At 42.7% G+C, this 14,971-nt stretch overlaps 1 protein-coding gene across 1 annotated transcript in view; it reads left to right on the forward strand.

Annotated features, from left to right (window-relative positions):
* LOC115215363 (organic cation transporter protein-like) overlaps positions 1-14,971 on the forward strand; it is a 243,919-nt gene that overhangs the window by 223,681 nt on the left and 5,267 nt on the right. Inside the window, exon 8 of the mRNA XM_036506093.1 lies at positions 11,655-11,881. Coding sequence (XP_036361986.1) covers positions 11,655-11,881 — 227 coding nt within the window. The remainder of the gene's footprint in view (positions 1-11,654; positions 11,882-14,971) is intronic.

The following is a 14,971-nucleotide window of genomic DNA, read 5'->3' on the forward strand; positions in this document are numbered from 1 at the left end:
GTGTATTCTACTTGCATTGATTGGTGTCTGATTGCTGGATATGTGACCAAATTCGGTTTAAAGACAGTGTGTTTTAATGACATCTGCCTGGATTTTTTCACCCCCTTTCCCCCTTAATGCACCCACACACATATGCACTTGTTTGCACGCGTTGTGTGTATTATACATTCTCTATTTATGTCATCATCTTCGGAATTGTTGTCATCATTCTTTCAAATTCTAGCTTCTGAAGTGTCTTCGGTGGACAGTAGAATGAAATCTTCCATTGCCATCCAAATGGTATTACAGTCGGACTACTGATCATTCTCTGCTGACGTACTTTGTGAGGACTTGGAGGACTTTAATGGTCATAATATCAACCCCGTCACTGGCGTTCGGTGTCGCCTATCTCTGGTAGGTATGCATGTGTGTATGGGTGGAAGGATGGATGAGTGCGTGTGCATATATGGGTGTATGATTATTGGCTCTATGTATGTACAAGTGTATGGATGTCTATATATATATGTATGACTAGATGTGTGCATGAATATATACATGCACGTATGCACGTATGAATATATGAATGTATGGGTGTATGGATTTATATACGGATGGGCTTAAGTATGTGTGGGTGCATTGATGCATATATGTATATATGCATAGATGTATATGTATGGATAGATGAATGGATGTATGTATGTACACTTATTTCTATATGTATATACAACCCGTCACATAGTTGGTGACTAAACTTACAACTCTAAAAAGCTTACTTGAAAAAGCGGGTGGGAGCGAGGTGTGTTTATATTGGACACGCTCTAGGATGAGAAGCAAAACCCGTCAAAGGACAGCTAGGGGTGAGAAACCCTTAATCTTTGTTTAGATATCTCTCTAGGGGAAGGAAAACTCTAATCTAACCCCTGTACCTTCGTTTGAATCCAATATGTAGATTAGTTCTTTTTTGGGGCGAAAGCATTCGATGTTTAGAGACGAGTAACTTAAGAAGCTTTAAATACAGGCTTTACCTGACTTTTAAACATCTTTATTCACATCAAAGATGCAGGCGTGGCTGTGTGGTAAGACGTTTGCTTCCCAACCACATGGTTCTGGGTTCAGTCTCACTGTATGGCACCTTGAACAAATGCCTATCTATCTATCTATCTATCTATCTATCTATCTATCTATCTATCTATCTATCTATCTATCTATCTATCTATGGATGGATGGATGGATGGATGGATGGATGGGTGGGTGGATGGATGGGTGGATGGATGGATGGATGGATGGATGGATGGGTGGGTGGATGGATGGATGGATGGGTGGATGGATGTATGGATGGGTGGATAAATATTTATATAACTAAATATTTCTATTACTAAAGGAATTTCACATTGGCCATCCAGGGATTCGAGAATGAATCATTAGAGAAGTGATGTCTATTAGCCAACTATGGATTCGAGACATTGAAGAACGAGTGGAACCATGCAGCGTTGTGCTCTAGCAGCAAAATCACCCAACACGAAATGACAAGCGTGGCCCCAAAAAAGATATTCCATGATCCAGACTGCATGTTTATTACGCAGGTTCATATACCTTGTTGTGGTGGACAGTGTTTCAAAATGGTCTGAAGTGCATCAGTGTTAAAAAGCCAAACATCTGCGGTTCTGTGAGTTTTTACACGAATTGTTCGCAAGATATGGGTGCTATTCATGAAACCATTGAGTCAGATAATGGAACTCAGTTTACTTCAGACGAGGTCAAAAAGGTTGTAAAAGTTTTGCTATCGAACAGGTGACCACTCTGCTTTATCATTCTATGTCACATGTACGGAGTGAGTGAGTTCTGCGATAGGTTTATTTAGTTAACCACCATCCAAAGATTTAGTTGGGTAACACTGTCTTCCACCCGACGTATACATGCACGTCATAACACTGTCCAAATAACATTCGAATGTTGGGTCTTTTTCTATTTTAATTATTTGTAGGGGTAGCATTGAATAATGTCGCAATGGTTTTAGGTGATGTCAAGTCAACGTTTGTGGGTGGCATACGACACGGGGGACAGCCTTGGGTGACTCGTAAACTTGATGTCAATCCTCACTATATCCTGCTTTATGTTGGGGGACTATAAAGGGCAGTAGTGTTTGAGGCGAGACCTAGCAAACATGGAGAAGAAAAGGATGATGGATTTATGATCTCTAGCCTGAGATGCGTGTGTGTGTGCGAGGGGGGGAAGGAGGAGTGTTTCCTTATTTGGACAATGGTTGTAAACAAGTGTCATTGCGATACGGTCCATCTTTGTTTCCAATCTTCCACGAAAACATGTTCGGTCATGGGGAAATCCTTCCTTAGCAGGGAACATGTGAGGGTTGACATCAAGAAGGGTTTCTGGCTATAGAAAATATGCCTCAACACATTCCATTCAACTCTTGCGAGCATGGGAAAGTGGATGTTAAGACAAAGATGAGGATGAGGAAGACGACTGTAAAGTAAGTCGTGAATGTCCCGCAATCTCATTCGATCCACTCCATGGACATGACTCATTCGGTCAATTATGATATTCAGTTTCATGTTCCAACTTTGTTCCTGGGATACAATGGCACTCACTAAATACATATTCCCATTTCCTATGAAGGCCCAAGACCCCTAAGATGTAGGTTTAGAGGAATATATAACCCATAGCCCCTTAATTCCTAAAGGTTATAGAAGATGGAGGTATGTATGTATGTATGTATGTATGTATGTATGTATGTATGTATGTATGTATGTATGTATGTATGTGCTACTGGAAACATGTAATCCAGTACAACCTGTTGCATGGTCGGGTCCTCGGCGACTAAACCGGCAACCCCACCAAGCTTGCTTGGTGAGGAGGGTGCTTATTGGACACCCTGCGGGATGAAAAACAAAACCCGTCAAAGGGCGGAGGACCTCTTGAGAGTCAACGGCCATCCAATAAATGTTAGCACGGGTACGTAGAAATTCCGGGGTGGTGTCCGGCGTGCTGAAAGACCACTAGGAGTGAGGCGCTCCTCAGCTTTTGTTAAAGCACGTCTGTAGGAGAAGGTCACTCTGATATAAAACCAGATATGCAGGGAATGGCATTGAACATTTCGGGGATCTTTGGTTTGTGCTAGAGATCACGGCGCTCCCACATCCCTGAGCCTGCGACTCATATTGGCACCAGACATCTTGCTCCGGCTTGTCTCTGGATAATGTCAATAGAGTGGAGAGGGTCTATGAGGTGTTGTGCAAGCCTTATTGGACTTAAAAATCTGCACAGGCATTGCGGACCCTTTTTTTTTCTATATATATCTTATTTTTAGTATATATTTTCTTCATTTTTAGTATATATTATATATATATATATATATATATATATATATATATATATATATATATTATCGGAAGTCCTGCGGCGATGGAAAGGTGGTGAAGCATGCAGACCTGACGGGTTGGAAGCATGTAGTCAGCGACTTGCACGTAGGCGGCCCATGCTAGATATAAAGTCGTCTCCTTGTCGCCCAAGACAGCGGTAGGATTCTGTTGCTGCATGGGTGTCTGAGCAGCTCCATTTGGAGAGGGCACTGCTCACCTGGAGACCGGGGAGATTCTAGAAAAGGTGAACCAAAAAAAAAAATTGCCTTGTCTTTCCATATCTGGTCAGTTTAGCGCGACTGACGGATGTCCACCCAGCGCTCGAAAAACAAAGAGTCTTTTATCTATAAAATCTGGACGGAACTTAAACATTTCATGTTGGAATGTGCGTACTCTGTTGGACAACAAGAGTGATTGCAGGCCTGAAAGACGCACTGCACTTGTTGCTTGTGAGCTGAACCGTTATAAAATTGATATAGCTGCACCCTCAGAGACTCGTATAGAAGGTGATGGTCAGCTTGAGGAAGTAGGAGGCGGATACACCTTTTTTTGGAAAGGAAGGTAGAAGGAGGAGCGCAGAGAGGCTGGTGTTGGTCTTGCAGTCAGATCTGATATCCTGAAGAAGTTGGAAGAGCTCCCTGTTTCTATAAATGAACGTATAATGACCCTACGGTTGCACTTGAAAGGAAATGGTTTGCTACTCTAATAAGTGCCTATGCACCTACTTTGACTAGCTGTGATGAAGATAAAATAATCTTTTATACCCAGCTGAGAGCCATACTTAGAAAAATCCCCAATTCTGATAAAGTCATTCTACTGGGGGATTTTAATGCCAGAATAGGAACTGACTGGCAAACATGGAACTCTCTAGGACGTTTTGGAGTAGGGAAAATGAATAGCAATGGTCTCATGCTACTGGAGCTTTGCGAAGAACATGGACTTTACATTGCAAGTACTCATTTTGTGCACAAAGGTGATCACACAGCAACATGGATGCATCCAAGGTCCAAAGTTTGGCACTTGCTGGATTACGTCATCATCCGCAAGCGCGACATTTATGACATTTGTAATGTCAAGTCCTTGCATGGATCAGAATGCTGGACAGACCACAGTCTGGTGCGAACAAAGTTCCGAATGGTGATTAGGGCGAAAGAGAGAAGAGGACCAGTCAGCATTCCTCGCCGTCTAAATGTCCACAAGGTATATGACATTGTGGTTAGGAAAGAGCTTCAGACTCGCTTGTCCAGCATTGAAACTGCTGCAGCATGGGAAGATTTTCGAGACCAGGTTGTTCAATGTGCAACCGAAACACTGGGGTATGTTACTGCCAGACACAGAGACTGGTTTGATGAGAATGATGCTGAAATTCAATGACTATTAGTGGTGAAGCGCCATGCCCACAGTGTGTTGCTGCACAGAGAACTGTCTAATGTGCAGCGAAGTCTAGCACTTGCCCACTATAACAGTGTAAAATCACTACTGCAGCGATCTCTCAGGAAGATGCAGAACACTTAGTGGGAGGATCTTGCTCGTGATGTTCAGGCTGCTGCTGATGCAAATGACAGCAAGAAGCTTTACCATCTTATGAAGCGAGCTTATGGACCTAAGAGCTCCACATCAGCTCTTTTGCTTTCCAAGGAGTCTTCCACTCTGTTTACTAAATCAACAGAAATCACAGGTCACTGGATCGGACACTTCTCTGAACTCCTAAACCATGAGTCAGTTGTGGATGAAACAGTGATTGATACTATGAAACAAAGACCTATCATTGACTCCTTAGACTCCTCGCCATCAATACATGAAGTAATGACATCAATAAGTAAATTGAATCTTGGTAGGGCACCTGGAAAGGATGGAATTTGTGCTGAGGTCTTGCGATTTGGTGGTAATTGCATCACGCAGTCCCTTCATGAACTTATTAGTGCAGTCTGGAGGGATGGTGCAATCCCTTAGGACTGGAAGGATGCAATTATTCCTCCTCTATATAAAGGAAAAGGAGCCAGAACAATGTGTGATAACTACAGAGGTATTGCTCTACTATCAGCTGCTGGCAAGGTTCTGGCAAATATTATTCTTATCCGTCTGAATGGGTGTCTCGTAAATGATGTCCTATCTGAATCTCAATGTGGCTTCCGATCTGGTAGAGGGAGAATGGATATGATTTTCACAGCAAGACAGATACAGGAGAAGTGCTATGAGCAGAATATGGATCTTGTCCAGGTATTCATTGATTTAACTAAGGCCTTTGATACTGTAAATAGGGCCTTTCTATGGAAAATACTTGGCAAACTTGGATGTCCGGATCACTTTGTATCTATAATTAAATCATTTCATGATGGGATAGAGGCTTGGGTCAATGTTGGTGGTGCCATGGCGGGACCCATTCCTGTAGAGAATGGTGTTAAGCAGGGTGACATCCTTGCCCCAACTCTCTTTTCTTTGTATTTTGCTGCTACTTTTACTCATGCTTTTGCTAAGGTTAGCTCTCTGGGAATATATGTCAGATATCAATCTTCTGGCCGCTTCTTTAATCTTCGCCGATTTGCTGCCAATTCAAAGGTTTCCCAGTCTATTATTCGTGACCTCCTTTATGCAGATGACTGTGACTTAGTCACTCATACAGTGGATGACATGCAAATACTCATGAATTGCATTTCTGCTTCTTGCAAGGCATTTGGACTCAGCATTAGCCTGGACAAGACTGTTGTAATGTTCCAGCCTGCACCAGGAAATCCATATATAGAACCAGCTATCTTGGTTGAAGGAACAATTCTGAAGGTAGTAGACAAGTTTGTCTACCTGGGCAGCACACTCAGCCGTTCTTGCTCCCTGGATGAGGAAATATCTTTCAGGTTACAGAGAGCAACTAATTCCTTCCGGTCTCTTCAGTCTCGTGTCTGGTCCCAACATGGCATCGTAAGGAGAACAAAAGTTGCTGTGTACTGACATCGCTTCTCTACTCATGTGAGACATGGACTCTGTATAAACGTCAGGTAAGGGTCCTTGAACGTTTTCATCAGAGATGTCTCAGACACATTCTCAATGTTGGCTGGACCTCACAAATTCCAGACACACAGATCCTGAGGACAGCTGATACCTTGAGTATTGAGGCGATGGTACACAAGCACCGGTTGCGTTGGACTGGACACCTTATTAGAATGGAGGATAGAAGGATTCCTAAGCAGATTCTCTATGGAGAACTTGTGAATGGAAGGAGACTCCGGCAGAAACCAAGGCTGCGATTTAAGGACTGTGTCAAGTCTTCGTTAAAGGCCTTTGATATGCAGGACACTGACTTGGAGAACAATGCCTGTCATCGCCACAGATGGAGGAAGCAGGTTAAGGAGGGGGTCGACACCTTTGAGATAGCACGTATCCAGCATGAAGAACTTAAGCGAGCTGCGCGAAATCGCACGGCTCGTATAGTGAATGGGGAAAGCTTGGTTGCAATGTTTGCAGTCGTGTATGCTTGTCAAGAGCAGGGCTCATTAGCCACCAACGGAGCAAATGCAAATATAAGTTAGTCCTAGAGCGCACAATGTTCCTGAAGGTCGCAATGGTCTTCCTCGGTCACGAGTGGACGGCCATCATGTATGTAATGTATAGTATGTATGTATGTATGTATGTGCGTATGTGAGTATGTACATATATACATGTGTGCGTATGCGGTTGTATTGATGAGGTTTTCCGTTTTCTTCACTTGCAAGTTTCCTAGACGAGTCTCCCCGATGGCTCCTCAATAAAAAGAGAACAAAATGCCAACATAATTCTTAGCAACATCGCCAAACTGAATAAAACAGTTTGCCTCAAACAGAAATCGTCAACATTTCCTCATCGAACAATAAAGAGTATGAAATCTGGAAAATGTTTACCATTCCTCAGCTTCTAAAACGGCCCTAATTTTGATACTAAACTGGTAAGTGATATTACATTTACCATTTTCTGTGTGTTCTTTATCTTTTATCGTTTACTCGTTTCTCTCATTTGACTGCGACCATGATGGAGCACCGCCTTGAAAATGTTTTAGTTGAATTAATTGATCACAGAACTTTGTTTATGCCTGGTGCTGATTACATTGGTTTCTTTTAAACCATTAAGTTATGGGGATATAAACAAACCAACACAGGTCGTCAAGTGGTAGTGTGGGACAAACATATGCACAAAGACACACACACACGTAGTTATATATACACACACACACATATATATATATTTATGATGGACTTCTTTCAGTTTCCATCTAACAAATCCGCTCAGAAGGCTTTGGTCAGCCCATGGTTATAGTAGAAGACATTTGATGACGGTACCATGCAGTGGGACTGAACCTGGATCCATGTGGTTGGGGAACAAGCTTCTTACAACACAACCATGCATGCACCTATATTGATCGGGAAAGCTCCCGGCCTGTCAGGTATCACCGCAGAGGTACTTAAAATATCTGGCGGTGTAGGCTATAGTCTAGTCACCTGTATAGTCAACCAGGTGATACATGAGGGAGTCATACACAATGACTGGTGTAGCAGCACCATAGTCAACTACTACAAAGGTAAAGGGGACGCATTAGATACAAATAATTACAGAGGTATCAAGTTGCTGGATCAGGTAAAGAAAGTTACGGAGAGGGTCATAGCCCAACTTATTAGGGAGAGAGTTAGTTTAGATGAGATGCAGTTTGGGTTCATGCCAGGGAAAAGCACTACTAAGGCTATATTTCTGGTAAGACTACTGCAGTAGAAGTACCTAGCCAAAGGTAAACCTCTGTACTTGGCTTTCGTTGACATGGAGAAAACCTTTGACAGAGTCCCCCGATCCTTTATCTGGTGGTCAATGCGAAAACTAGGGATAGATGTGTGGTCAATGAGAGCTCTACAGGCCATGTACAGGGATGCTGTCAGTTAGGGCTGGCAACGAGTATAGAGAAGAATTCTGAGTAGGAGTAGGGTCCACCAAGGATCAGTCTTCAGCTCCCTCTTATTCATCATAGTCCACCAGGCAATAACAGGAATTCAAGACAGAATGCCCCCGGGAGCTCCTCTATGCCGATGACCTTGCTCTAATAGCTGATTCACTATCAAAACTAGAGGAGAAGTTTCTGGTGTGGAAGGAAGGTCTAGAATCGTGCTGCATTCGACTCCGTCGGTCGTGATACCCTCTGGAAGATCATGCAGGCAGATGGTATCCCGCCTAAACTTCTCAATGTTATCAAAGCTTATTACCGTTCAACAAGATCCCGCGTACGCGTGTACGGTGAAGTGTTGGAACCCTTCGAAATATGGTCTGGCGTTCGGCAAGGATGTGTTCTTTCGCCAACTCTTTTCAATTACGCCATCTACTGTATCACCATAGATGCATTAAGGGAGTTCCACGGTGTCACTGTTGGTCACAACTTTTCCGTCAAGGATCTAGACTAGGCAGATGACATTGCGATACTTGGCGAAACATTTGCTGACGTCCAGTTTGCTATCAATGAGCTCCAGCGTGTTGCATCGATGATTGGTATGAAAGTCAATGCCTCGAAGACCAAAATTCTCACAGCCGGCTTCGCCCACCAGACAAAACACCCATTGTCCTCAATGAAGAGGTTGAGAGTTTCAAATACCTTGGCGCCATCATTACAGCTACAGGTCAAGGTGAAGCTGACATTAAAACACGAATCGATCTCGCTCGCCAAGCCTTCAACCGACTCAGTGCACGACTCTGGTCAAGATCTGAGATCCGACGCACCACAGTGGATCTACCAAGCACTGGTGCGAACGATCTCCTTTACGGCAGCGAGTCAGGCCAATGAGGGTGGAAGATATTAAGCGACTAGAATCCTTCGATCACCTCTGTCTACGCCGCATCCTTCGTGTCCGATGGCATCACTTTGTCTCCAATAATTCGGTGTGACACCAGTGCAAAATCACCTCCCTCCAACAAGTCATCCTAACGAGACATCTGCGTTGGCTGGGTCATACCTTCCGTCGTCAACCAGAAGAATTCATCTACGAAGTAATTGCCCCAACTCCCCTTCAGGGTTGGCGAAAGCGATGTGGTGGACAACGAAAAGCCTGGCTGATGACAGTCAAAGCTGATCTGGAACCCAACCTAGTCGCCGCTGGAATAAGGAGTGGTTGGAGATCACGCAGTCGTTAGCTTCAAATCGTCAGGTCTGGTCGGCGTTTGTGAGAGATGCAGCTTTGCGGATGAATGAAGCCAGCTCAACCCACCCCGGGTGAATGCTGTCTCAAGAAAGAGAAGAATCGAAGTGTCTTAGAGTCAATCTAGCAAAAACCAGAGCCTTAGAAAGTAGGAAGACAGACAAATCACAAATTCCTTCAGGTAGATGGCCCTGCTCGATCTGTCGAAAAGGCGTGGGTAGAAACTCCATAAGATGTACCAAGTGTAAGCTAGGGATACATAAGAGGTGCAGCATTATCAAAGGAAGGCAAACTGGGAAGATAGTTTTTGTGTGTGGTAAATGCACAAGGCAATAAACATTGAAAATGTGATGAAAACAGCTTCCATCATATGGCAGGGGGAAAAACTAGAAGTAGTTGATAGCTTCCGTTACCTTAGTGACCAAGTCAGTAGCTGCTAGAATGAGAATGTCCTGGGCAAAGTTCAGAGAGCTCCTAAGTCTGCTGGTAACGAAGGTCCTCTCGCTCAGAGTGAAAGGTAGACTGGATGACGCATTTGTGAGAACAGCCATGCTACACGGCGGTGAAACATGGGCTGTGACTGCTGAGAACATGCGTAAGCTTGCAAGAAATGAAGCTCCGCTGGATGTGTAATGTCAGTGTGCATACACGACAAAGAGTAAGCACCCTGAGAGAAAAGTTGGACATAAAAAGCATCAGATGTGGTGGACAGGACAGAGACGACTGCGCTGGTGTGGTCATGTGCTGCGTATAGATGAGGACAGCTGTGTGAAAAAGTGTCACACCTGGGATGAGGGGGTAGAGCGCAACCTTCAAACGTTGGGCCTCACGGAGGCAATGATAAGTCACCGAGGCCTTTGGAGATATGCTGTGCTTGAGAGGACCCGGTAAGCCAAGTGAGACAGTAACCGTGGCCTATGCCAGTGCAGCATAGCCGGCCCATTTAAGAGCATCCTTCAATCACTGGGCAATAAACTGTGCTTGTGAAGACCTGTTGTGTCAAGTGAAGTCATTGTCGCGGCCGATGCCAGTGCCGCCTGACTGGCACCTGGTGAAGCCTTCGAGCTTACCAGTTCTCAGTCAAACCGTCCAACTCATGTTAGCATGGAAAGCAGGCCTTAAATGATGATGATGATGGTGGAGTCAAACTTGAAGGAATATCAAAGATACTAAGTGTGCAAGGATGCTTACATGAAGATGAAATAAAGGAATTCTTTTTAGAGCAAAGCAAAGAAGGATAAAATGAGAAGTAAAACTTAGTTGACCCTTTTGATATCAACCCAAATGAGAATGTCCCTTGTTGAATCATACAGACTTCCTGTTTGATTCAATTTGAAATTTTCCATTAAAATTTCATGTTTATTTGTGTTTCAGTCTTAATTATGGGCAACTCATTTTATCAAATTCTTCTTTATTTTCAAAATTAATTGAAACAAAACCATGGTAACAAGTCCCTAAAAGTAGGTTATCAAAGTATTGGCCATTCTCTGACAGGTTTGTGGTCAAGCCTGCGTCAGTGGAGACTTCCAGCATTCTCAGGCCCTCAACCACATCCCTGCTCACCGCTATCAGGGTGGATACAGCTATCCGCAAGTGTGAGGTCAGAGTGGCTGTTCCAGTGCATCTGGGGCAACACCTTTTCTACTTTGTCTGCTGGGACCATGAGGCAAACTGACAAACCTTTTTAGGTATTTCTTTGCTGTGAGGAAGAGGAAGGATATGAGGATTTAGGCAGGGCCCTTCATCAAATTTAGAAAACTATTTCATACCGTTGGCTAACAAGTGTCAGACACTACAGACGAATCAGTGAATTCTGCTAATCACGAAATATTTTCTACTCCATAAACATAAACACTCTATACACACATAAACTAAAAAAAGGCCACATATGCATACAAACCATTTACTCTCCATTTATCCAACGCACTAAAGTTGCCCCCATCAATTGGCTCTCATTGGCTAACTTTGTCTCAGTTGTTGAGTTGTCTTAGATGTTTATATTAGGCAGTTAGTTGTATAACTTTACTTGCTGTTGGTCTCAATGTTCAAATTATCATAATTCTCTCTAAGAAATTACGCAACCATCTAACCAGGGTTTGATCAGCAATTTTTGTGCATTTTTGTACATTGTATAAACTGTTTTATTTCTTTTCTATAGGGCGATTGTGAGCTTGGTATATTATGGCCTTACTCTTAATATTGGCAAATTATATGGCAATTTCTATATGAATTTCTTTTTGAATTCGGTTGTCGAGTTTCCAGCGAACATTCTGTGCATCCTTCTGTTAAATCGTGTTGGAAGAAAAAAAATGCATGCTAGCCTGATGGTTTTGGCTGGAGTCGCTTGTATCGCTGGAATATTTCCCGTCCTCTATGGCAATAAAGGTAAACGAATCATTATTATTATTGTTGTTGCTGTTGTTATTATTATTATCTTTTTATCACAGGTTTTGTTGGAGCTCCTGGAGTCTTGCATGCATAGCCGGGCTTTCCTTCTTCGCTATTCGTTGGTCAAAGAGGCATACAACGTCCACTATATGTCATACGTGATGCACGCTGTCCACTACCACTAGGTCCGATCTCTTATGCGCTAGCATTTGATCTGTTTGAATTGGGAAATCCCAGAGGATTTTACTAGTCCCCGACACTGCCGCTCTCTGTGGTTTGTGCTCATACGACGTCTTCCTTGCTCCCACTTTTCCAAGTTTCCAAGGTACAACTTTCGCTACCTGGTCGTGACGCCACAACTTGTAGTGGTTTTTCGGCAAGTCTAGGCCATCCGTTTGTGATATAGACAATGGTTCCATCCACTCTATTACAGATACGGCACAGTGGAGACACTTGCTCATTCCTCAGGTTGACCCTCCAGTTTATAACCAGAGCTTGGTCCTGCTCTGCCATTATAGTTCTCCTGGTCTCTTTTTTTAGTGTTCCTCTCATCAGCCAATCCCACTTATTTTTTTCCAGCAACTTCTGTTGTGGTTACATGGAATTGATTGTGTAGTCCATTCTTTCGTAATGCTTCTTCATGTCCGTTTTTTACTTCTTCCTTTGTTTCTCCTTTCTTCGTTGCTTTTAATACTCCCTCATTCGTAAGTGACACAAGCAAGGTTTCCTTACTTTCGACTAGATATCTCATTAAACTCTCGAGTTCGATACACACGCAGATCTTCCACATTTGCTCTCTTCATGTAATGGCAATCAGTGTCTGGACGTGGATGATGGGCTCCATGCGTCGTTAGAAGCTTTCATGACTTCCTATCCATCTCCTTTAACTCCTTCTCTTTCCACTTCAGGATCCCAGCACCATACCGAGCTACTGCGATTGCGCGCGAGTTTATTGCCAAACTTATATGTCTGGCATTCAGCTTTGAAGCCAATATTTTCTCACTCGCCGCAGGTATTCTCTTTTTGTCCTGTCCTTCATGTCATTGTGTTCGATTCCATATGACTCAGGCATTCCCTGGTATTTACAGCTGGATTCTGGCTGGAATTGCCTTCACCATTTCACCACTTGGCAATAATATGCCTTCTGTTCTGACACGCTTTCCTCGTCTCATCACCATCGTAACACATTTTGAGAGTCCAAAATCCTTACTATCATCATTATTATTATTGTTGTTGTTATTATTATGAAGGCAGTGAAATGGCAGAATCCTTAGAGTGCTGGGCAAAATACTTAGCAGAATTTCTTCTGGCTCTTTACATTCTGAGTTCAAATGCAGCTGAGGTCAACTTTGCCTGTCATATTTCAGAGTTAAGTTCTGGGGTCGAAGTGATCACTCTCCTTAAAGTTGCACGCCTTGTGCCATAATTTGAAACCGTCACCACGAACACCACCATCAACATTGTCATCATCATCATCGTTATGTTTTGCTTCTTCCTTCAGCTTTGTTTCTATTTCTTGCCAAGCGTTCTCCCAACACCTAGGGCAAAGAGACTCACTGTATACATTGATAAACCAGTAAAATAAACACACCAGACTGTTTATTTAAAAACTGAAATAAAGGCATGTAAAAAAAATGTTTCTTGACATTTCCAAGTCAGTAAGTCATCCAGTAGCTCTAAGCTTTCAAAGATCCATTCAGGGAAGGTTATTGTTCTCACAGGGACAATGCTCGTCTTATTATTATATGCTTGGCTTCTGCTTTGTATTCGTACAAATTGACTCAAAGTCTCACCCAGATATCTTAACAAACAACAAGTTATAAATTCAAATTGGTGTTATGACTAGGATGCCGTATTTGGGGTTTTACACAGAGTATTGCTCTAGAGAATGTCTGTCAAAGCATAAGGCATCTACTTACAATGGAGAGACAGCACGCAGCATAGAGGAGCGTGTAAGTGACAATTGGCGAGAGCTCAAAGAGGAGAAAGGCTCGGCAGTGTTCTACTAATATGCTCAATTAGAACATAGTGGCTCGGTTTATAGCATAGAAGTTAAGGTATTATCAACGCATAAAACTGACTCGACACTCAGACACATTACCTAAGTTACACACATAGCAATAGACAGACCGACCGACCGACCCTCAACAGAAAACACGAATGGAACAATAACACCCGCCACTACACCACACAACACGACGACTAAAGACACAAGGAAGAGAAAATGGTACAAACAGTGTAATATACACTCAGTAGACAATTATGCACATACGTATGGTAAATATAAGAAATAGAGATAAATAGGTAAACAGAAAACTGTATAAAGGGCACGGATACGAACAACAGAGTAAGCGAACCCATATACACACAAACACAGTAATTTCACAAACGGCTGCAGCAACATCAATATCCTGACCAACAGCAACAACAGAAACAACGGCAATAACAACAACTACTACTACTACTATTACTACTACCACCACCCAAACACAGAGACATGCAGCAACGACACCAAAAACCGGGGTCAAGGGCAGCAGCAGCAACGGATGGGGTGAAGGAAGGGTCATAGAGAAACTTACATAATAATACGTACGTCCCCTGTTAATACCGTAACATTGATACACTATTTTCTTCCTTAAGCACTGATTTTCTAGAGGACAGATAATTTTGCTTTTGAAATTACAAAGGCATGTATTCATTTGTATGTAGTACTCATGGTGAAATGAATTAGTACTATTCCTCCTTTCATATCAAGGAGTTATTGCAGGATTATTATCAATATTATAATTAATATTATTTCTAAGTGTTAATTGTATTATCCTTGTTGGAATCACTCTTAAATAGAGTTCATTTCACAATTCAGACAAACAGTTCTACTCGTGTTTACAGATTTTGAGTTGAAATACTCCCTGATTCTTCTTTTGATATACGCTGCTATAACTATAGCCAAATTTCTGGTGGTTGAATAAGAAAATTTTATACCCTGGCAATTAAATAATTTCCTATACTTACTTGAAGGTGAGAAGCATTTATCCAGCGGCAACGAATTTTCGAAGAGTATTAGTAGCAATGGGATATGTGAATTGT

The sequence above is a fragment of the Octopus sinensis genome, linkage group LG9 (assembly GCF_006345805.1).
Source record: "Octopus sinensis linkage group LG9, ASM634580v1, whole genome shotgun sequence".
Lineage (NCBI taxonomy): Eukaryota > Metazoa > Mollusca > Cephalopoda > Octopoda > Octopodidae > Octopus > Octopus sinensis.